At 40.6% G+C, this 24,993-nt stretch overlaps 1 protein-coding gene across 1 annotated transcript in view; it reads left to right on the top strand.

The window, feature by feature from the left end:
* Positions 1-1,735: 1,735 nt before the first annotated feature.
* The window catches only part of LOC119811622 (disintegrin and metalloproteinase domain-containing protein 24-like), a 33,314-nt gene continuing 10,056 nt past the window's right edge, over positions 1,736-24,993 (top strand). The window contains exons 1-2 of the mRNA XM_038325517.2: positions 1,736-1,859; positions 5,153-7,335. Of these exons, the coding sequence (XP_038181445.2) occupies positions 1,736-1,859; positions 5,153-7,335 (2,307 nt within the window). The remainder of the gene's footprint in view (positions 1,860-5,152; positions 7,336-24,993) is intronic.

Below are 24,993 nucleotides of genomic sequence, written 5' to 3'. Positions count from 1 at the left end.
AGCTCACCTGTGCCCTGGTACCTATGAGGCAGCTCTGTTGTGCTGCCCAGCTATCCCGAGTGCTGCTGGTGCTGGGGAATTCAGGGCCATTCTCTCACTCTCCTGATCTCAGGGCCAGCTCTCCCATCCATCACAGGCAATGAGGGGTAGAGGAGGAGGGAGGTGGCCTCTCCCTCGCCCACTCCACCATATGGCCAATGAAGGATAGAGCCAGCTCCCCCAGTTTCATTCATAGCACCCGTCAAAGGATCCAACTCTACTCTGCTGCCTAGGGTAAGTGCAGGGTTTACTTTCCCAAGTTCTGTAGCTCGTGAGGGGTAGGGTCAGCTCTTCCACCCTGGTAACCCGGGACTAGCTTTTCCCTGCAGTAGGTAGCAAGGGGTGAGGAGCAAAAGGGATATCTCTGCCACACCACAGCAGGACAGATGGTGGGATCTAGCTTTCTACTCCTGCACCTTCAAGACTGACTCACTTGCATTCTATCAGCAGGGATAGCCCTACTCTTCTGCCCTGGGGAGGTGCAAGGCCTGCTCTCCAGGGTGGTACTGTTGGAAAAGAGCGGGGCTGGTTCTCCCTAGTGCTGCAGCCAGTAAGGGGTAGGGCCAAATTTGTGCAGTCCTATCCTCTCTGCTTTCAGTGTTAACAGGAAACCGCAGACATTAACACAGACTGTGACTGGATGACAATAGCCCAGGCTACTCAGATTGGTATGGTCCTGGCAGAGGCTCAACCTTTGGACAGTAAGTAACATGACCCTAGATAGCTTAGGCCCTGATGTATGCAAGGCACTTAGTGGCACTATGGGCCATAGATATCAATATAGACCCCAACTGTAATTGGACCATGGACATAGACACGGACATAGACAAGGACATGGACAGTCAGTCCTTGGCAGCAACCCAGGCTCGGATGACACCATGGTCCCAGTTGGCAGTGCAGGACCCAACAGCAGCATGGCCCTCAAACCACCACATGACTCCACGTGTGGGCCTAGATCCTGGGCATCTGCACTGCCATTGATGGCAACAAGAGCCTTGGACATCAGTGCATGTCCTGGATGTGGCAGGGCTACAGACCCAGACATGCCCTTGGCTACAGTTCAGGCCCATATGGATGCCCTGGACCCAGGTGGCAACACATGTTACTCAGGTCTGTATGGGCCCGTCAGCAGCACAGCCCTCTTGTACCAAGAAGGCCGCAGGTGGAAGCCTAGATCCTGGGCATCAATGTGGCCTTGGGTGGCAACACAGGCTACAGACATTGGCACAGACTCAGGCTGCGGTAGGACCACAGACCCACATATGGTCCTTGGCAACAGCCTGGGCCCAGATGTCTTCATGGCCCTAGATATCAATGAAGATAGCCCAGTCAGCATGCCTCAAGTGGCGGTGTGACCCCCAAACACCAACATTTCTCCAGGAGGCAGCTTAGTGCCTGGATATCCACTCAGACTTTGATGGTAACAGTAGGCACAGACATTGACACAGATTTTCAACACAGTAGGGTTAATGACCCAGACATGACTTATGGCCACAGTTAGGGACTGGACAAAAAGTAGCTCTGGTGGTAGCAGGGGCCACCTATGTATGTATGGTCCCAGCAGCAGCTTGACCCACTAAGACCAACATGGCCTTAGGTGTTGACCCAGACCGCAGGCATCTTCATGGCCCTCAGTGGCAACAGAACCCACTGACATCAACCCAGAGCCCTCCACAGCAGGGCCATGAACCCAGACATGGCCACCCTGCAGCAGTCTGCACTATACATCACCATGGTCCTAGATGGTGACATAGGAGTCCTGGATCAGCATGGCCTCAGTTGGATACGTCCCTTAGACATCATCATAGACATCACAGGGAGTAGCCCAGATTCCAGGCATCCATGAGGTCCTTGGTGGTAACTGGACCCATGCACATTAACACAAAACTCCACGGCTTCATCAGAGCCATGGGCCAAGTCATGGAACTTGGCAGCAGCTAAGGATCAGACATCGCCATTGCCCTGGGTAGAAAGCAGAGCATCTACCTCAGCCTGTTCCTCACCACCCTTGCCTCTTCAGATCTGCCTCTCTCCCCAGAACGTGAATCTTTCTGCTTCTTTCTCTCTCTCTCCCATTTGGCCACCCTGTACTCACTCACCATCATGGTACCTGAAGGTCCGATGCTAGAGGCTCGTGGGTGAAATTCTTCTGCCGCAGGTCTAGGGACCTGGAATGGGGGAAGCTACCAACATAATTCTTTACAGATTTTGGTGGGAGAATTTTCAACTTCATATGGAAAAGCAACAATAACAATAAAAACTCAAGATAGCTAAAACAATCTTGAACAATACAGACTGCTGGAGGCCTCCCCATTTCTGATTTCTAGCTATGTGACAGAGGTATAGTAATGAAAACAGCAAAGTATTGACATAAAAACAAACACATTGTACAATGGAATTGAACAGAAGACCCAGACATAAATCCAAACAACTATGGACACCTGATTTTTGATAAAGAACATAGAAACTGTAATATGGAGCTGTGGGCTGCGTTCCCGCCGCCCTGCTTTCGGCCTCCTGACTAGCTTATGCCCCGAAATAACAACACACAAATTGTATTCTTTTAAACACTGCCTGGCCCATTATTTTCATCCTCTTACTCACATCTTGACTAACCCATATCTAATAATCTATGTAACACCATGAGCGGTGTCTTACCGGGAAATATTCAGCATGTCTGACCTGGCGGCTGGCTTCATTGCATCTGGCTCTCTAAGAAGAGTCATGGCGACTGTCCCAGAGAGGAGAGGCGGGGCAATTGTCTGAGCCATCTACCTCACTTCCTTCTTCCTGTTCTGTCTACTCCACCCACCTATGTTCTAGGCCAAGCAGTTTTCTTTATTAATTAACCAATGAAATAAACAGATTGATAGAAGATCCACCTCCATCAAGAAACACAGGAAAAAAGACAGTGTCTTCAACAAATGGTGGCAGTCAAACTGGATGTCTGCATGTAGAAGAACACAAATAGATCCATATTTATTACCCTGCACAAACACAAGTTCAAGTGGTCAAAGACCTCAACATAAAACTGGACGCACTGAAGATGATAGAAAAGAAGGTTGAAGAATAACCTTGAATGCACTGGTACAGGAGACGATTTCCTGAACAGATCAACAATAGAGCAGGCAATTAATAAATGGAATAATTAATAAATGGAAACTCAGGAAACTGGAAATGTTCTGTAAGGCAAAGGACACCATCAATTTGACAAAATGGCAGCCTATCGAATGGAGAAAGGACTTTTTACCAACTCCATATAGAGGACGAATATCAAAAACATTTAAAGAATTCAAGAAACTAGATATAAAAACCCAAATAATTCAATTGATAAATGAAATACAGATCCAAATAGAGAATTCTCCACAGAGAAAACTCAAATGGCTGAGAAGCACAGAAAGGCTCAACATCCTTAGCCATCAGGGAAATGTAAGTCAAAACTATTTTGAGATTCCATCTTACACCTGTCAGAATGTCTAAGATAAAAAACACAAATGACAGCTTTTGCTGGTAAGGATGTGGAGCAAGGGGAACACTTCTCTGTTGCTTGCAGGAGCACAAACTTGTAAAGCCACCATGGAAATCAATATAATTTTTCAGAAAATTGGGAATTGGTCTACCTCACGACCCAGCTGTACAACTCATGAGCATGTACCCAAAGGACACTCCATCCTACCACAAAGGCCCTTGTTTGTTCCACCACGCTCATTGGAGCTTTATTCGTAATAGCCAGAAACCGGAAACAACCTAGATGTCCCTAAGCAGAAGAGTGGATACACAAAATGTGGTACATTTGCACAATGGAGCATTATTCAGCTGTTAAAATATGAACTCATAAAATTTTCAGGCAAATTGATGCAACTAGAAAAAAAATCATCCTGAATGAGGTAACCCAGAAAGACAACATTGGTATGTATTCTTTTATATGTGGATATTATCTGTTAAGGAAATTATAATCAAACTGCAATCCACAGGTCCAGAGTGTTTAGGTAATCAGTATGGCTCAAGGGGTTGGGGGATGAATGGGTCTCCCTGGGAAGGGGATGCTATAATCAGAATATATTATATGAGGAAATAACCTATTTGTTGCGGGAGCTTCTTCTGCTCCTTCAGCCAATAGCCGCTGAGATACCAGCCCATTGGGGCATGGTCTCTCTTTTTAAAAATGCGGCCACTTCCCTCTGCTCGCTCTCTGGCTTCCGGCTCCACTTCTGGCGACTAGGCTCCCTTCCTGATTGCGCAGAGGGCTGTTGTCTGGGACAGTGATCTGTAAGTTTTTCCCCTTTAAATAAATAACCATTCTATTAATCATAATTCCACACTGGTATGGGATTGTTTGTGATTTACACCTTCACCTATTTTCAATAAAAATGTACTCCTTTCATAAGTATAATCAATTTATACTTTTCTAAAATGCATTTGAGAAACAAACATCAAGCCAGCACACCTAATTTGATTATACTATTGTTTATTGATTCATCATATGGAGATATCCATTACAGAAGATTCCACCTTTGACTCTGTTTGACAGACCTGGCACAAGACAGAACAAGCAGAATTTGTTACATGGGAGTGCATGTTAAATACCATGCATTTAACATGGTAGAATATTTTTTATGCAAGTCTGCTAAGAACTATGTGCAACTGACCATTAAAAATTGAAGAAACCACTGATATTTCTTGATTGACTATGTATAAATCAAAATTATCTCATTAAAGCAAGTGGCTATCTCACAATAGCCAATAAAAGTTTGTTTTCAATATTAATGTAAATATGGTCTCAAATGCGTATATATTTAGGGGACAATACAGTGAACCCTATGTCTGTCATCAAAGTCTGAGACTAACTGTGATCTAACTGTGATCCTTCTGAACAACCTTCTGAGGTAATCTTGTACCTCATCAAAATTAAAGATCAAATCAAATGCACAATACGAAGTCATGCTTTGATCCAAATGCTAAGCCATATTTATATAAAGTCTTCTACTTTAGCCAACTCATAATGAAAGCCACTCTTTATCTCTGCCTTGTTTTTCCTGTTTCATAAGGTCTTCCTGCCCTTATGGATCCAGTCTTCCAGAAGACAGAATATTAAAGGTCAGTGCTGCATGAGATCAAGACAAAAGAAAGATTTGGGCAGCAGAACCACATCCCGTCCTCCTCTGCTCTCTCCAGTACGACAAGGTGGCTATGAGCGAGGTCCCAGTACAAGTAAGAATCGCTCTCCTGCAGGTAGGGTTGAGGGTGTTGCTCTTTCCTTCTATATGGCCCCTGACCTGGTGTGCTGAATTCAAAAGCCTTCCAGAAGTAGTGATACCCTTGAGGGTAGCCGTCTCTGGTAGAAACATGATTCTTGCAGGCTGGAAGTCCTATAGCCTACACTTCGGAGGCCAGAGACACATTGTCTCCATGAGGCCCCAAAGATTTCTGGTATCCAGCCATCTCTCTGTGTTCACCTATGGTGATCAAGGAGACCTCATTGAGGATCGGCCTTTTGTCCAGAAAGACTGCTATTACTTTGGTTTTGTGGAAGGAAAGCGAGAATCCTTGGTTGCTCTTACCACCTGTTTTGGGGGCTTACAAGGAACATTACAGATAAATGACAACACAGCTTATGAAATTAGACCCAAGAGCCCTTCTTCCACATTTGAACATCTAGTTTATAAGATAGACAGTGAAAAATCTCAATTATGTTCCATGAGATGTGGATTAACAGATGAAGAAACAGCAGGGCAAGAGACACCTCAAGAGGGTGACGACTCCTCCAAAACACAAGTTGTCTATGGGGCATGGTGGACTCACAAATTGTATATTGAGCTGGCATTGGTTATAGACCATGAACAATTCCTTTATCGAGGTCGTAATACTTCTCTTGTGCTGCGAGATGTATTCATGATTATGAATGGACTAAATTACTTCTTATTTCCAGTGGATATTAAAGTGGCTTTACTTGGACTTGTAATCTGGAGTAAGGAAAACCCCATACCAGTGAAAGATATATATACTCTCTTGCCAGCATTTTGTGAGTGGAAGAGAGAACACCTTGATTCTTACCTACAACATGATATTGCACATCTCTTTGTGAATTATAATTTTAGTAACTATTTTGGCATAGCCTATGTTGGAACTATATGTAATAAGACATTTGGTTGTGGAGTTGAGAGTTCCTTGGGAGAAAATTTCTTTACCTTTGGGTGTATGGTGGCACATGAGATAGGTCATAATTTGGGCATGCCCCATGATGGGATATTTTGTACATGTGGAGGAGGACCATGTGTGATGTCTGCTACAACAAGATGTTCCAGAAAATTCAGTAACTGTAGTTATGCTGCATTATGGGAAAACACAGCCAAAGCAAGCTGTGTGTACAATAAACTCAACCTTTCGGATACCTATCCATTGAAGTTCTGTGGGAACGGGGTGGTTGATGAAGGTGAGGAGTGTGACTGTGGACCCCCTGAATTATGTGAATATAGTCTCTGCTGTCTGCCTGGCTGTACTCTCAAGCCTGGAGCTAGCTGTGATACCGGGCTATGCTGCAGCAACATATGCCAACTTCTGCCATCTGGCACTCTGTGTAGAATAAAGGAGAACGAATGTGACCTCCCAGAATGGTGCAATGGAACTTCACATGAGTGCCCAGAAGATGTGTTCTTACAGGATGGAAGCTCTTGCCGTGATGGTGGCTACTGCTATAAAAAAAGATGTAACAGCCATGATGAACAGTGCCGGAGACTTTTTGGCAAGGATGCCAGGAAAGCATCTGACAGTTGCTACCAGGAAGTCAATACTTACGGTGATCGTTTTGGTAACTGTGGAATAACAAATAATGCATATGTGAAATGTAATAACTCAGATATCCTCTGTGGAAGAGTTCAGTGTAAAGAAGTGAAAATTCTTCCTATTTGGAGGAGCCATTATACTGTACATTGGACTCATTTCAAGGGTGTCTCCTGCTGGAGTACTGACTACCATTTGGGGATGAACATCCCTGACCTAGGTGACATAAAAGATGGCACACAGTGTGGTCCAGAGCATGTGTGCATGAACAGAAAGTGTGTCAATAAGTCAATCTGGGCAAGTGAGTGTTCACCAAAGACCTGCAACAAGAATGGAGTCTGCAATAACAAACATCATTGCCATTGTGATGATGGCTGGAGTCCACCATATTGCTTGCTAAAGGGAACTGGAGGGAGTATTGACAGTGGTCCATCTTCTGGAAGCAGAAATAAGGAGAAGGATAAAGAGAAAGACAAGGACAAGGAGATGGAGAGGCAGTCACAGAATTATAGCTTCGTAAGTTGGATATTTCCTATTTCTTTTGCGTTTTTTCTTTTACTTTTATTTCTTTGGCTTTTCAAGGACTCTACACCATCACCTGAGAAAGAAGAGACAAAACCAGCACAAGAGGAAGAAGAGACCAGCACTTCTCCTTCAACAGCTTCAACGTCAACTAATACAGAATAGAACATTTGTGAAATTACTCTTTAACATTAAACGAAATTTCCCACATAGGAATTTTTAGTGTCCCGGTGGGAGAAATGCTATTGTGTGTATTATAAACTACTGATAAAAGATCCCAGCAATCTATGATAGGTCAGAATAATGCACTTTCATCATTCAATAAAAATATGAACTATCATACGGCTACTCTTCATAGCCTGAACATTTAGGTAACTTATTTCAATTTTTAGTTTACTATTTAGTTTTTTAAAAGGAAAAAAAAACTTTTTTGGGTTATATCTTGTTGAGTCATTGGCCAAAGATGTTCCATAGAGCCCTCAAAATATCACAGACTACTACTGCCAAATCGACTTATTACTCTCCATGACCTAATAGTAGGGCCCTACTGCTGAAGATACTGCACACTTATTTGGTGAAATAATTCAATAAGTGTTTACATTAGTGGTTCTTTAATGGTCTTGCAGAATTGTGCTGAACCCAGCTGTGGGACATTTTTTGCTGGGGCGTGGTGGTGGGAGATTTTTAGGTGCTGCTTCTGTTTTAGTGAGGGGTTATGAGTCTACTAACTGTTTAACTTTTATAGATCATTTATATGAAGAAATTAATCTATTTCCAAATCTCTTAATTTAATTTTTAAATTAAATCTTTATGATTCTCTGGATTTCTTTAGTGCTTGTTTTAATGGCTCCTTTTTCCTCTCTAATTTTATTAATTTGGATCTTCTCCCATTATCTTTTGGTTAATTTGGCTAAAGATTTCTGATTCCTGTTGAGTTTCTCAAAGAATCAAGTCGTCGTTATATTGAATCTTTGTATTCAATATATCAAATATCAAATATCAAATTGTTGTTGCTGCTGCTGTTTGTTTGTTTCAATTTCATTGATTTTAGCCCCGTGTTTATTTTTTCATATGTGCTCTTTTTGGGTTTTATTTCATTGTGTTTTCCTAGAGATGTCAAGTGTGTCACTAAGTTACTATGATCAAATTTCTCCAGGTTTTGAAGTCTTGCCACTTAAGGCTACAAAACTTGCGTCTTCGAACTGCTGTCATTGTGTCTCGTTTGTTTGTGTAAGTTGTGTTTTTATTTTCATTTAATTCTAAAACGTTTTTTATTTTCTTATTGATTTCTGTCTTAACCTAATTTTCCAACAGTTGTTAGTTGTTCAGTTTTTATGAACTGAAAACTTTCTGCTGTTTCTATTGTTGTTCATATCCGGCTTTAATCTATGATGATCAGATAAAATGTACAGTGTTATTTCAGTTTTTAAAAAACTGTTGAGAGTTTGTCTGTGCCCTAATCTGCAGTCAGTTTTGGAGAAAGATCCATGGGCTGCTGAGGAAAAAGAATAATTCTTTACTGTTTGGGTGGAATGTTCTATAGATTCTGTTAGGTTGATTTAGGACAATAATTAACCTAGCATTTCTCTGTTTGTTTTTTGTCTAGATGACTTGTTTATCAGCAAGAGCAGAATATGGAAGTCACCCACTGTCACTGTGTGAGGGTCAGGCTGTGATTTTAACTGTAGTAGTGTTTCTTTTATAGCTTGGGTGCCCTTGTATTTGGTGTATAAATGTTTAGGATTGCAATGTTCCTCTTGGTGGATTTTTTTTTTTTGATGAGTATGTACTGTCCTTCCCAATTCTTTCTGGTTAGTTTTTGTTTGAAGTCTATTTTAACAGATATTAAAATGGCTACACCTGCATACTTCCTGGGTTCATTTGCTTGGATTATCCTTTTCTGTCCTTTTCCCTTAAAGCATATGTCTGTCCTTGTTGGTAAGGTATGTTTCTTGGATGCAGCAGAAGATGGATTCTGGACTGAGACCATTAATGTTGGGCAGAACTCATGAAAAATGCTTATTAACTTCCACGATTTTGTTGTGATGGTGTGGCTTTTTCACCCTCCCCCTTTTATTTAGTTAGCAGTTCTGGAATTGTTTGTTTCTTGTGTCCCATTGGGTGCAGTTAGACCTCTCTTCAGAGTAAATATTTCCTTCTAGTGCCTTCTGTAGAGCTGCATGAATGGACAGAAATTACTTAATATTTTTTAACTATGAAATTTTTTTTCTCCATCAGTTGTGATTGAGATTTTTTTGGGTATAGTGGTCTGGGCTGGCATCTGTGGTCTTTTAGAGATGGTAGAACATCTGTCCAGGTCTTTCAGGCTTTCAGAGTCTCCATTGAGTAGTTAGGTGTTATTCTAATGAGTCTGTTTTTATATGGAACCTGTTCTTTCCTTTTCACCTTTTAATATCCTTTCTTCATTCCTTATATTAGTGCTCTGACTACCATGTGTCATGTATGTTTTTCCCCCAAGCCCACCTATTTGGTATTCTGTATGCTTCTTGTAACTTTATAGCACCTTCTTTTTTAAATTGGGGGAATTTTCTTTTCTTCTATGATTTTGTTAAAAATATTTTCTGTGCTTTTGACTTAGGTTTCTTCTCCTTTCTCTATACTGTTCATTCATAGATGTTGTTGTTTTATACTGTCGCAGATTTCCTGGATATTTCATGTCTGGGTTGTTTTTTAGATTTAACATTTTCTTTAACAGACTAGCCATTTTTCCTATCATATGTTCAACATCTGCAACTCTTTCTTCCATTTTCCTTTATCTAAAGTTTTTGTTTGACAACCTGTTTTCTATTTTTCTTTTCATTTCAGTTTGGGTTTTTCTTTATGGATTCTAATTGCCTGTTAGATTCTCCTCTCACCTTGAATTGTTTTCAGTACTCAATGTCTGTGCTTTCACAATCTTAATTAAAGCCTTTATTTATATCCTCTTTTATGTCTTCAAACATGTTCACAATTTCTACTTTGAAATCTTTTTCTTGTGTTTCAGCTAGATTGCTTTCCTCGTGGCCTCACAAAACAAGGTTGCTGGATTCATATGGTCATGGTTTCTCAGGTTTGTGATTTCACAGTGAATGTAGTTATCTGGAGTTCTGATATTTGAATTGTTTTTTAGTGTCGAGTGCTGGTCTTGTCTTTTTTGGGGAAGGCGGTTCATCATTTGGTTATTTTCACCCACTCAGAGTCCTATCCAAGTGTGGTCCACGTGGGGTCCCAGATAGATGAGTTAGAAATAAAATGGACAGGGGAGTACTGGGGGAACCCTGGGTCTACATAAAAAGGCCAAGCCCCTAGGGGATGGAGATGGGCTTGGAAGAGAGGCTTTTACAGGCAGACCTCGCCAGGGCTAATGGTTACATCTGGAGAGACTGGAGTAAGTTTGTTCTGTGTTGTGTTGTTTTGCTTTTAAGACAGGTTCTGTCTCTATAGACTAGGCTATTTTTGAGCTTGTGCTCCTCCTGCCTGAGTGTGTCAAAACCTGGCTTACAGGTATACCCCACAATGCCCATCCAAGACTACTCATTTTTTGTTCTATTTCTTTTCATTTGTTTTTGTTTGTATTTGTGTTTGACCACATGGCCTCATGCATGTTTGGCAAGCATTCTCCCACCAATCTATATTTCCTAGGCTGGTTGATTTTTAAAATTCTAAAATAAATTTGTGTGTATATGGGTGTGCATATGTATATTTGTACCCTTGGAAACCAGAAAAGGATGCTGAATCCCATGGAACCGGAGTTGCAGGCAGTTGTGAGCTGACCAGTGTGGGTGCTGGGAAATCAAACTCCAGCCCTCTGGAGAAATAGTGGTTTAGTTTTATTGGAATTAGTCCCTTTGTTTTTGCTGAGTAAAGATCCAACTCATAGAATTCTCTGTGGCTGTATTTTTTTCATTGGTATCTCTCGATTATAAAACACCTACCCCTTTTCATTCTGCTTTGTCACATGGAGAAAGGGAACCAAGTTTCATGTCATTATTATTAGCCCTTCCTAGCAGAATGTTTCCATAGGGAAGGCAGAGGTGGGCTGGAAGCCTGGGAGAACTGTTTGATTGGAGTTGCTGCCAGTGTTAGCCCAGTCTCAGCTCCCATCTTGGGACCACCAGCAGGTTTTAGGATCTGAACACGGTTATATGTTCATTATCTATCCCCCACATTAGCAGTGTTGTCAGGGATCCAGAACAGTATCAAACTACTTAACTCCACAGCTGTGAGTACCAAATGCTCGAATTCTCTGTGAAATTCTGGAGGTAAGATAACCATGTCTTCTTAAATATCTGGGCCTTAGAATAGTGGGATGAACTACAGCACTCTATGTTTGAGTACTTCCGAGCTCTTCCTTTTGACCGCTAGTCACAGTAGTGAGAAAAAGACATTTTATTTACTAACTTATGATTAACTCAGAGATGTTCTTCATTAGGGCATTGAACTCTGTGTGATTCATAACATACCTTGGTAAAATTCATCATAGAATTTTATTACTGCCCATTAGATCTTGGGGACATGATTTAGACATAGGTAGAATTCCAAGTGACATCATGGATGATAGAGGAAGCTCTTTTACTACCCACTTTACTAAACCAGCATAAATCCTGACTGCCTTCTAAATACTTATTCTTGTAGCCACATTATAAGCATATCTCTTACCCTTCATTAAATCAGGCCACACAATTACTGTCACTTTTGCTTTTAAAATAGGCATGTCAATGTACTTACAGAAGCTTATGTTGGATGGTGTAAGTATTATTGAATCATGTTTCCTCATCAAATAAAGTCCCTAACTCTTAATCAAACTTTAAAAAACCATATTGCAAAGGTGGGGAATAACTGTGATCAAATGGATGACCAAATAAACTTAATTTATATATAGAAAACCGTTTTGAAATACTTTTGTCTTTCACTCATTTCTTTGATGTACTCACTATATGTGAGTTGAGAATAGGATTTGGCTCAGGCAGAGGAGAGGACTCCTGACCAGAGATACAAAACCCTTTCCTCTAAGTACTTACACTGCACTACATTAGTAATACTCAATTACCTGTTAGGTAGTTTTCTCCAAGTTATATTTGCAGAATTAGGTGGATTTCAGGGATACTACTGAGACAATAGATATATTCATAAATCTTGTTATATCCTAAATATACCACATACTAAAAGGCGCTTTTGTGAAAAGTATGTATAGTTTCACTATTAGAAAACCTACTTGATTTTGGACTTGTATTTGGCCAGAAGCTCGAGAAATACACAGGGAATCTTTGGATGGTAGAGCTTGTACTAGTGCTTTACACTGCTGTGACAAAATCCTTGAAAAAGTAAACTTAAATGTCTGGGATATAGCTTACTAGTAGAGCAGCTTTTTAGTATTCTCAAGGCCCTGAGTTCCAGCCGCACCACCACAGAAAGAAATGTAAAGAAAGAAGGATTCAGCAATCAGGACTTGTCTTCAAACCTCAGCAAAGCAGGGAAGAGCAACGGCAGTAACCTATATTGTTTTGGGAGTCCCATGATCATGCTTGACCAGCAGCTCAGTAGGGAGTTTCTCATGCCTAGTGCTGTGGTTTTTATTAGATAGTCTGTAACTCATCCTGGGAACACTGTCACCATAAGTGGAATAACTTGGCTTAAACTATACAAACACACACACACACACACACACACACACACACACACACACAAGGCACACATCAGTTTGTATTCCCACCAAGTGATAAGGGTCCCCCTTTCCCCACATCCTCTCCAGCATTTGTTTGTCTGATCTGTGACATTCTGACTGGGGTAAAATAAAATCTCAAAGTTGTTTTTGTTTGAATTTACCTCATTGACAAGGCTGAGGAAAAAATTTTGAGATATTTCTCAGCCATTTCTTTCTTCTTTTGAGAACTCTCTGTCCAGAAACACAGCCAACTTTTTAATTAGGCTCTTTGTTCTCTTGACCCTTTGCTTTTTGAGTACTTTATATACTAATCCTCTGTCCGATGTTCAGTTGGCAAAGATTCTCAAATCCCTTGAGCTTTTTCTTGACTCTAATGACTCTTTCAATGGACAGACATTTTTCCATTTTATGAAGTCCTTCTTGCTAATTGTTGGCTTTAGTTAAATTTAGGCAAATGAAGTTGTATTTAGAAAGTCCATTCTGCCCCTATATTTGTAGAGTAGTGCCTATGTTTTCTTCAGTTGATTTCAGTGTTTCAGGTTTCAATTGAGGTCTTTGACCCATGCTGGGGACAATGGTCTTTTATCCTGTCACTTGTATTATTTTTAATAAAATGCTGACTGGCCAGTAGCCAAGCAGGAAGTATAGGCAGGGCAACCAGGCAGGAAGTAGAGGCGGGGCAACAAGAATGCTGGGAAGAGGGAAGCACAGTCTGCAGTTGTGGCCCATCCTCAGAGGAAGCAAAATATGACTGCCTTGCCAAATAAGGTACCAGGCCATGCAGCTAATATAGACAAGAATAATGGGCTAATATAAGTTATAAGAGTTAATAAGAAGCCTATGCTATTGGGCCAACCAGTTTATAATTAACGTAGACCTCTGTGTGTTTCTTTGGGACTTAATGGCTGCAGGACCGGACAGGATAGAAAATCTTGGTCAACAGACCATTTGGAGTTAGTTTTTGTGTTAGGTGAGATATGAAACATCCATTTTTCTGCATATGGACTTCCAATTTTTCAATTTTCTAGCACTATTTGTTTTGGTCATGTTTGTAAATGTTAGATGACAGTAATTGTATGTGTTCATGTTTGGCTCTTCAGTTGTGTTCTATTGGCTTATTCACCAACTTTTGTGCCAATGCCACACATCTTTTATTACTATATCTTTTGCAATATATCTTTAGATCTGGGATGGTAATCCATCCAGTACTGTTCTTTTTATTCATTCAGGTTTGATTTGACTATCCTTAGTCTTTGGTAGGTCCATCTGAATTTTTGCATTTTTTTTTATTTCTGTGTAGAATTTTTTGGGAATTTGCTTGGGATTGTACTGTGTCTGTAAATTGCTTCTGGTAGAATAGTCATTTTCACAATATCAGTTCTACCAATCCAGGAGAGGTTTCTCCATTTTCTAGTGTGTTCCTCAATCTTTTTCTTCAGATCCTAAAGGTTTCCCTATAGAGGCCTCTCCTCTCCTTGGTTGGGATTATTCTCAGATTTCTGGAAGCTTTGCTGAATACAAGCATGATCTTTTTTTCTTCTTGTTTGTTGCTAGTATGTAAAAAGTGTTAGACATATGAGACACAGAACTCAGAGGGTTCATGTTGGCTCTAATTCAAACATCTCCTCCCTGAGGACTAGATTTAATAGTTCTGAAGGTGTCCACTAACTTCCATGGAAGGGAAACAGTCCTTAGCCCTTCACAGTCCTGATGCCTATAAACCACAACAATGGCCAGCATGGCAAAAAAAAAAAAAATCCTTAAGGATATACTCATATCTTGGAAGTAGCCACTAGTTGTCTAATTGGACCTAACAACAACTCAGAATGAGGGAAATCATGCCTCATATCTATGGATATCTACCGAATTCCCTAGGGCTAGTGACATCATGGATGATAGAGGAAGCTCTTTTACTACCCACTTTACTAAACCAGCATAAATCCTGACTGCCTTCTAAATACTTATTCTTGTAGCCACATTATAAGCATATCTCTTACCCTTCATTAAAAAGTTTCTCTTTGCAACAAATGGAGACCATTACAGATAATCACAGCTGGTCATAATTCAGAGATCATCGGATCATGGGGCGCTAAGCCCTGATGGACACATATTCAGCAAACTCCTACGAGTAAGGCTCAGGGAACATCATGGAAGGGGATGGAAGGATTTTAAGAGCCTGAGGACTAGAAAGTTTGCTGTGAGTTTATGTCTTCTAGAAATATCAAAGAAGCTACACCTATGAGACTTCAGCAATATGGCTCCCCAAACAGGACATGAACAATGACAACAACAATAGACATGCTGTCATGTCAGGGTGAATCTCACAGGGTCCCACCCTTAGACAAAGAACCACAGGCAACTAAAGACTCCCGAGAGAGGGAGAATTAGTTGTCCCAAGCGATTATCCCCTAATTCGTTATTCAATTCCAATTGGTCAGCCCTGAAATCATATTCATTAAGCAACACTAAAAGACTCAAAATGCTGTGTTTATATATTTATCAATATATTTGTATATATAGGTATATATAGCATACATATTTATATATTGAAGGACATTGTAGATATACTGTATATATACATATATATGTATATATATATATATGCTATAAAAAAAGAGCAAAGCAGGACATGAGAAAGGTTGGAAGAAAGAAAGAGGAAAGGTAAATTGTGTAATTCTAGCTTAATTAAAATATTAATTAATTAATTATTAATTATAATTATTTATTCTTCTATCCTTTATTACATTCCCACCACAATTTCCTCTTCCTCCTCTCCTTCCTGCCCCTTCCCCACCTCCTCCCCTAGATCCATTCCTCCTCCATTTCCCTTTAAAAAAGAGCAGGCCTACAAGGCATATCAATGAAACATAGCATTAAAAGTTACATTAAGACTAGGCACATATCCTCATATCAAGGCTGAACAAAGCAACCTAGTAGGAGGAAAATAGTCAGAGACAACCCCCATTCCCATTGTTAGGAGTCCCACAAGACCACCCAGGTATACAACAAAAACATCTACGCAGAGGACCTTTGAGCCCCAATGGGCCCTGGTTAGTTGATTCTGTGGGCCATGTTCTTGTAGCCTTGACCACCTCTGACTCCTACAATTCTTCCTTCCCCACTTCTTTGGCATTAACAGAGCCCAGACAAATGTTTAGCTGTGGGTCTCTGTATCTGATCCTATCATTTGCCCTGTGAAGCCTCTCTAATGACAGTCAGGTTAGGCTCCAATATGTGAGTATAGCCAAATATCATTAGGAATAATTTCATTGACTTTTTATTTTATTTATTTTTTTACTTTTACAAGTTGTGTTTGGTTCTATGTTCTCTAGGGTGTCTGATCTCTGGTTCCTGACTTTCCAGGCACTGTCGTGGGTGAGCTCCCTCTCATGGTTTATGTCTCAAGTTGAATCAGTCATTGATTGGACGCTCCCACAAGTTGTGTGCCATATTTACCCTAGTACATCTTACCCTAGCACATCATACAGGCAGGACAAATCATAGGTTGAATGTTTTGTTGTGGGGTTTGTGTACCATTTTCTCCTTGATGGGTACAGAAGATGGCCTGTTCAGGCTCTGTATCCCCCACTTGTAATAGACAGAATCTGAAAACAACCTAGATGCTCCTCAACCTAAGAATGGAAAAAGAAAATGTGGTATATTTACACAACTACATCTACTACTCAGCAGTAAAAAAACAAAAAAAACAAAAAACAAAAAACAATGTCATCTTAAAATTTACATGCAAATGAATGGAACTAGAAAAAACAATTCTGAATGAGGTAACCCAGACCCAGACAAATGAAAATGGTATGTACTCACTTCTAAGTGGATACTTGCTGTAAAGCAAAGGATTACAAGCCTATAGTCCAAGACCCCAAAGAAACTAAGTAACAAGGAGAACTCTAAGAGAAACAAACATAGATCCCTCTGGGAATGGGAAATAGACAAGATCTCCTGAGAAAATTGCTAGCTTGGGAGTTGGGGGAGAAGGGAGGGTGGAAAGGGAGAAGAGGAGAAGGGGAGGGGGGAGGAGAACTTGAGGGAAAGGGATAGTCAATATGGGGAAAGGACAGAGACAGACAGCAAGCAAAGAGATATTTTGAATGAAGGAGCCATTATGGGCATAGCAAGAAATCTGGCACTAGAGAAATTCCCAGGAATCCTCAAGGATGACCCCAGCTAAGGCCGTAAGCAATAGTGGAGAGGGTGCCTGAAATGGCCTTGCCCTGTAATCAAATTGATGACTATCTTAAATGCTTGTGTGTTTTGTGAGAGCCTCTCACTGCACCTGAAGCTCATTGATTCAGCTAAGCTTGATTGATCAATGAGCTTGTGAGAGATGCCAGTCTCTGCCTCACCAGAGCTGGGATGACAGAAACACGCTATATGGCAACTTCTTACATGGGTTCTAGGTATCCAAACTCAGATACTCATGCTGGTGCAGCAGGTGGAAGGTGCTTTACCAACTGAGCCATGTTCTCGGCCCGGGTAAGTCTTAACTGAGAATAAAAGTTGTTCTTAGCAATTTAATGTAAGACAGCAGTTAAGAGTGGTACAGGACACAGTTACAGGAGACAACTCTAAGGAGATGGTATAATGATAAAAATTAAAACAAGAAAACCACGCAAACAAGATGCTGCGTAAGTTGTCCTCATTCTTGCTAGACACACTGAGATTTCAGATACCGTTATTGGTGAGAAAGAGTGTAACAGTCATAGCAGGGTGCTGCTTACTGGCTTGTTCCTCATGATTTACTCAGCCTGATTTGTTTACTCACCCAGGGATGGCCCACATGTCATGGCCTGTCCCTCCCCCATCAATCACTAATAAGAAAACTCCCTACAGACGGATCTTATGGGGGTGTTGGATTTTCTCAATTGAGACTCCCTCTTTTCAGTTGACTTTAGCTTGTTTCAAGTTGACATAAAACTGGCCAGCTCGATGTTAACAAGGCATAAAGTGATTTATAAAATTAGCAGGAACATTCCTTCTTTTGTGGAATATTATTTTAACTAGGTAAAGATGTGTTTCATTTGTTTATGCTGCAGAATCTTACTTTAACTGCGTAAAGGTGTGTTACATTTGTTTATGCTGTATTTGTTTAATTATGTAAAGATGTGTTGCATCTGTTTCACCTTGCCTGCCTAAGGCATCTGATTGGTCTAATAAACAGCTGACAAACCGATTGCTAGGCAGAAGAAAGAATAGGTGGGGCTGGCCAGGAAAAAATAAATAGGAGGAGAAATCTAGGCTAGAGAGAAAGGAGAAAGAAGAATGGGAGAAGCAGAAGGAAAGAAAGAGGGACACACCCAGGGTAAGAAGCTGGGCACAAAGCGAGCAAGAAAGTGAGCAAAGGTAAAAGCCCTGAGGCACATGGTAGATAGAAAGATCCTTCTAAGTAAAAAGAGCTAGCCAGAAAAGAGCGAGGCTAGGCCAAACATTCAAAACCAATAAACGGTCTCCTGGTCATGATATGGGAGCTAGTTGTTGGCCCAAAAGAAAAAGCCTGGCACATCCTCCAACAAGGCCATACCTCGTAATTATCCAAACAGTTCATCAACTGGGGACTAAGAATGAAAATATAGAAGCCTATGGGGGGCATTTTCATTCAAATTGCCACAGCAACCAAGAGCAATGACAATAGCCTGTATTGTTTTGGTGGTCTGTGGAACTTCTATGAGCAACCTGAGGGTGATATGCCATACCTGACAATGAAATTTTTACTTGGCAACCTATAGCTTCTTGAATAAGCACAATCTACTATATATGGTAATTCCATTTTTTACTCATATATAAAAATTTGCTATTACATATAATATAAAATAGTAGATTTCCATGTGGTCTTTTCAAACATATTTAGCGCTGGTTATCCCTCCCTTGTACCCTACTCTGTCCAGTCCTCCCATCTTTCTCATCACTTAAACCTCCCCATTTTCCCTCTTACCCCTTCATATAAAAAATGTACAAAATACAACAGATAATATATAATATTGTCACCGAATTATAAACTATCTAGTTGATTTTTAAAGGTAATAACTGTAAATGATAATAAGACTTCATTAGATTGGGCAGGTAAGGATAAAGAGCTACTTAACTGAACATCCTGACTTTCAGAGTTTCTATTGAGACGTCGGGTGTAATTCTGATAGTTCTGTCTTTATATGTTATTTGGCCGTTTTCCTTTGCAACTCTTAATAGTCTTTCTTTATTCTGTATGGTTAGTATTTTGATTATTATGTGTTGAGGGGACTCTTTTTTGGTCCAGTCTATTTGGTTTTATGTAAGTTTCTTGTACTTTCATAAGTTTGTTAATCTTTAGGGTGGGAAAATTTTCTTCTATGATTTTGTTAAATATAATTTTCAGACAAGTGGATGGAACTAGGAAAACTATCGTGAGCGTGGTAACCCAGACCCAGAAAGGCAAACACTGTAGGTATTCACTCATAAGTCGATATTAGACATAAAGCAAAAGATTACCAGCCTACAGTCCACAAGCCCAGAGAATCCAGGAAACAAGGAGGACCCTAAGAGAGATGTACATGGATCCCCTTGAGAAGGGAAAATAGACAAGATCTCCTGAGTAAATTGGGAGCATGTGGGAAGGGTGTAGAGTGGAAGGGGTAGTGTGAAGGGGAGAAGGGAATGAGGGAGAAGGGGAGTGGGGGAGGAGAGCATAAGGGATCAGGAAGGTCGAATTGGGGGAAATGTCAGAGAGGGAGAGCAAGGAAAGATATATCTTGATAGCAGGAGCCATTATGGGCTTAGTGAGAAACCTGGCACTAGGGAAAATCTCAGGTATCCACAAGGATGATCCCAGCTAAGAATCTAAGCAATAGTGGAGACGGTGCTTGAACTGGACTTCCCCTGTAATCAGATTGATGACTACCTTAATTGTCGTCACAGAAACTTTAACCAGTAATTAATGGAAGCAGATGCAGAGCTTCACAAGTAAGCACAGGGCCAAGTTCTTGGGGTCTAGTCATAGAGAGGGGGAGCAACAAATGAGCAAAGGGGTGAAGACCATGATGGGGAAACTCACAGAAATAGCTGACACAAGCTAGTGGGAGCTCATTAACTCTGGACTGACAGTTGGGAAACCTGCATAGGACTGAATTAGGCCCCCTGAATGTGGGTGACAGTTCTGTGGCTTGGCAGCTGATGGAGCCACTGTCAGTGGGATCAGGATTTATCCCTTTTTGGAGCCCATTCCCTATGGAGGGATGATGGTGGAAGATACAAAATAATCCCACACTAGTTCAGAATTACATATAATAAAGACTTACAGATCACTGTCGATCACAATCTCCTGCACGAATGGCAAACAGGAACAGAGTCTAGTAGCCAAAAGTGAAAGCTGGGAGCAAGAGAGCAAGCACAGAATTTGCAGCTGCATTTATAGTATAAGAGACAACACCCAAATGGGCTGGTATCTTAAAGACTATTGGCTGAAGGAGTGGAAGGAGCTCCCACAGCAGAGGAATAACTTCCTGAGCCTAGATACGGGTGTGTGTGTGTGTGTGTGTGTGTGTGTGTGTGTGTGGCAGGTAGGGGTGGGTACTGCCTCAAGTGATGTGACAGATTTTGTTGATACTCCATGGGGGGTCTTTCTGAAGAGTGGATGGGGAGGAAGTGGGCGAAGGAACTGGGATTGGTGCATAAAATAAAAAAGATTATTTTAAAAAATAAAACAAAAAAGGAGTTACTTAACTGGAAGACAGGCTGTTGACAACATTTCCACAAGAATCATAGAGAAAGGAAAATGTAAAATAAGATGATATATAGATTAATTACATATATATACATTCTATTTTTATCTATTGAATTATATTAAAAATTATAATAGCCCTTAAATTGCTTTCTCAAAGACTGCAAGAATAGAAAACAGACTAAGAATCATGTTCAAAGACCTGTTTGTCAACATCTTTAGAAAAGTTATTTTACTTTTATTTGTGTGTGTGAGGGAATGCATCTTTATATGTGTGTTTATGTGTGCGTATGTATGTGTGTGATGTTCCAAGTACGTGCAGGTCCCTGTAAAGACCAGTTGAGTATATGAGATTGCCTGGAGCTGGAGTTACAGGCTCTTGTGAGTCACACAACATGGATGCTGTGTACCAGACTCCAGTCCTCTGGCGAATGGTATACACGTAACTGATCAGCCATCCTGGCCTCCCACTACTAATTTTCTTAAATGGAGAATCCTTGATTTCAGTCCTGTGCTTTACACTGAATTGCACAATTCTCGTGATATTATTAACTTCCTTGTCTTATTTCTTATATTTTGAGTGTGCCCTATCTGAGAGTCTTTCTTCAAGTTTGCTTGTACATTTTTTTTCCTGCAGTTCAAATCCCCTACTATCACCCTACAAGGAATTCGGTTTTGATAATTACACATTTCACTAGAGGAGGAAAGTAGCAAAAGCTGTTGAGTCCTTTGCTATTATCCCTACCTTTTTTATGGAAAGTCACAATGTTTTTCTAGGATTCCGTTTTGTCAGATGCTTGCCTGATCCCTTTGATCCAATGAGGAATTCATTTTTTTTTAAATCTAATTGCTTTCCTGATGGAATTTTCCACCTGTGGTCATGCTGTCAGTGAACCAAGAACCTCAGTTATCCCTTTCCAATTTGGTGGTTTCATTTCTATATATTGTCCAGGTTTTCTGGCTAAGATTTCTGGTACCATGTTGAGTGGGAGAGAAGAGAGGGGACACCATTGTTTGTGGTTCTCATCTCAGGGAAAAGTCATTACAGAGGATAGTGTTACTCTGTGAGGTCTTCACATTTGGCTTTTCTAATGGTCTGAACAAATTTTCTTCTTTACAGAGTATGGTGAGATCTTTGGTCACAAAATAGAATTGAGTCTTGCAAAATGCCTATTTGTATCTATTGAGGTAGTTTTGTGATTGCTATCCTTCATTCTGTTAAGGTGTTCTGCCATAGTGATTAAATTTGATTTCTTGAAATATCCTTGCACACAAGGGATGAGTCATACTTGCTCAGCACATAAGGCACTTTTTTGAAGTGCTAGTGAACTTGAAGTTTGTTTATTTGTTGGTTTATTTTTTGAAGAAAATGTTCATAAAATGTTGTTTTATGATTCCCTTAGAATCATTGAATAGTATATCAAAAGTGGAATGAAAAGTGATATGTGAACAGTAATCCATATTTGTAAAACACAAAGCGATACAATTAGAGATGCAGCTTCTTCTAAAAGATGTAAAGTAGGCAAAGCTAAATTCTGAGCAATAAACAAGTTTCATTTCCTAAGAGGTTTGATGTAGTAGGAAGGCTGCTTGTTTGCTTCCCAGCCACCCAGACTCCCTAAATAATCACATAGAAACCATATTATTTAAATCACTGCTTGGCCCATTCACTCTAGCTTCTTATTTGCTAATTCTTACATCTTAATTTAACCCATCTCCATTAATCTGCACATCACCATGAGGTCATGATGTACCAGCAAAGTTTTAGCTAGACTGTCTCCAGTGGAGGCTCCATGGCATCTCTCTGACTCCGCCCTTTTTCTCCCAGCATACAGCCTATTTTTCCCCACCTAGTTCTGTTCTGCCCTGCCATAGGCTCAAAGAAGTTCTTTATTAATCAATGGTAATCATAGAATACAGAGGGGAATCCCACATTAATTTGAGGCATGTTATTTTGTCTTTGTTTGTTTATTCACCTATTTATTTTACATCCAAGCTATAGCCTCCATCATCCTTCCCTCCCAGTCCTTCTCCCCCATCCCACTCACCTTCCCCAATCTCCTCCTCTTCCATCTCTCTCCAGGAAAAGGCAGATCTTCTGATTAGCAATAAAAACATGGCATAACAAGTTGCAGTAAGATTAAACACCTCCCCATGTATTAAGGCTGGGCAAAGTGACCCAGTACGAGGAGTAGTGTCCCAAAAGCCAGTAAAAGAGTTGGAGCCCCTGTTCCCATTGTTGGGAATCCCACAAGAGGACCAAGCTACACACTGTCACATATATGCAGAGCATGTAGGTCAGTCTCATGCTGACTCTCTGGTTGTCAGTTCAGTCTCTGGGAGCCCCTATGAGCCCAGGTTAGTTGATTCTGTGAGCATTCCCATGGTGCCCTTGATCCCTCTGGCTTCTACAATCCTTTGTGCTCCTCCTCTTGCACAGGATTTCCTATCTCTGCCTAATGTTTGGCTGTGATTCTCTGCATCTGCCTCCATCAGTTGCTTGATGACACCTCTCTGATGACATTCTGCTCAAAAGAGATAGCCACTTCAGCCTACTTACCTGCTATCATGAGAACCCTCAGCTGGGGTCCTATAGATTCCTGGGAGACTACCCTGTGCCAGGCTTCTGCCTGACCCTGAAATACCCTCAAACAGTTCCTCTCAGCACAGTCCCTGCCAGTGTCTTCCCCCTCACCACCCCACAATGTGATTACTCATGTTCCCAGTACCCGCCCAGTCAACTCAGGAAATCTCTTCTTCTTCCCCTTCCCTGAGAGATCTGGGTGTTCCTCCATGAACTCTCCTTGTTACCTAGTCTTTCTTGTTTGTGGATTACAAAATAATTATCCTTTATAGCTAACATCCACTTATGAGTGAGTACATACCATGTTTGAATGTATTGGTCTGGGTTACTTCACTCAGGATTATTCTATCTAGTTTTATCCATTTACCTTCAAATTTCCTGGTGTCCTACTTTTAACAATTGAGTAATACTCCATTGTGTAACTGTACCATATTTTTTTTAAAAATCCATTCCTTGGTAGAAGGACATCTAGGTTGTTTCCATGTTCTGGCTATTACAAATAAAGCTGTTATGAATGTAACTGAGCAAGTGTCCTTGTGGTATGATTCAGCAAGAGAGATATAACAGTCTTGTAGTAATGGTACCAATTTTTTAAAAATCCATTCCTCGGTAGACATTTAGGTTGTTTCCATGTTCTGGCTATTACAAATAAAGCTGCTATGAATGTAGTTAAGCAAGTTAATCAAGTGTGGTATGATTCAGCATCCTTTGGGTATATGCCCACGAGTGATATAACTTGATCTTGTGGTGGGTTGATTCTCAGTTTTCTGATGAAATGTCTCACTAACTTCAAAAGTGGTTGTACAATTTGGGAGTCCCACCAGCAATGGAAGAAAGTTCCCCTTATTCCATATCCTCTACAGCATGAGGTTTCACTTTTGGTTTTGATCTTAGCCATTCTGACAGGTGGAAGATGGAATCACAGAGTCATTTTGATTTGCATTTCCCTAATGGCTAAGGATATTGAACATCTCTGTAAAGTGTTTCTCAGCCATTTAAGATTCTTCTGTTGAGGATTCTCTCTTTAGATCTTTACTCTAATTTTTAATTGGATTACTTGGTTTGTTGATATCTAGTTTCTTGATTTCTTTATATATTTTGGAAATCAGCCCTCTGTTGGATGACAGATTGATGAAGATCTTTTTCCATTCTGTACACTGTCATTTTGTCCCATTGATGGCATCCTTTACTATATAGAAAATTTTTCAATTTCATGAGGTCCTATTTATTAATTGTCAGGTTACATCTGTTGGGAAGCCTCCTCAGTGGGGTTTGCATGTTCCAGGGTAAGAGCATGAGGATTAGAAATATTAGGAAGGAGGAATAAAGATATGAAAGAAAAGGGACATAGATGTAGAATAGAACAGGGAGGGCAACCCAGTGAATACTGAACACAGTCACATTTATTTTCCATATGCATATATATCCCAGCCCAAAAAGTGGGGAAGAAGGCAAAAGACTTCTTTAACATGATACAAAGAACAGAGTAATTACCTGCTCCAATACCTGAAACATCAAACAACTATATCCTGAGCTAAGCATCATGTTGTTTAGACAAGACATGCAGTGACAACACCTTAGACCAAACATCCTATAGGCAGCCACTCCCTGGGTCAAACCTCCTGTCATGTCCTTGAGGAGCAGGAATAGGCTTGAATGCTCTGATCTTCGGTCAAGGTGGAACAGACCCATTTC

The sequence above is a fragment of the Arvicola amphibius genome, chromosome 4 (genome assembly GCF_903992535.2).
Source record: "Arvicola amphibius chromosome 4, mArvAmp1.2, whole genome shotgun sequence".
Lineage (NCBI taxonomy): Eukaryota > Metazoa > Chordata > Mammalia > Rodentia > Cricetidae > Arvicola > Arvicola amphibius.
This window is presented reverse-complemented; position numbering and strand designations above follow the sequence as displayed.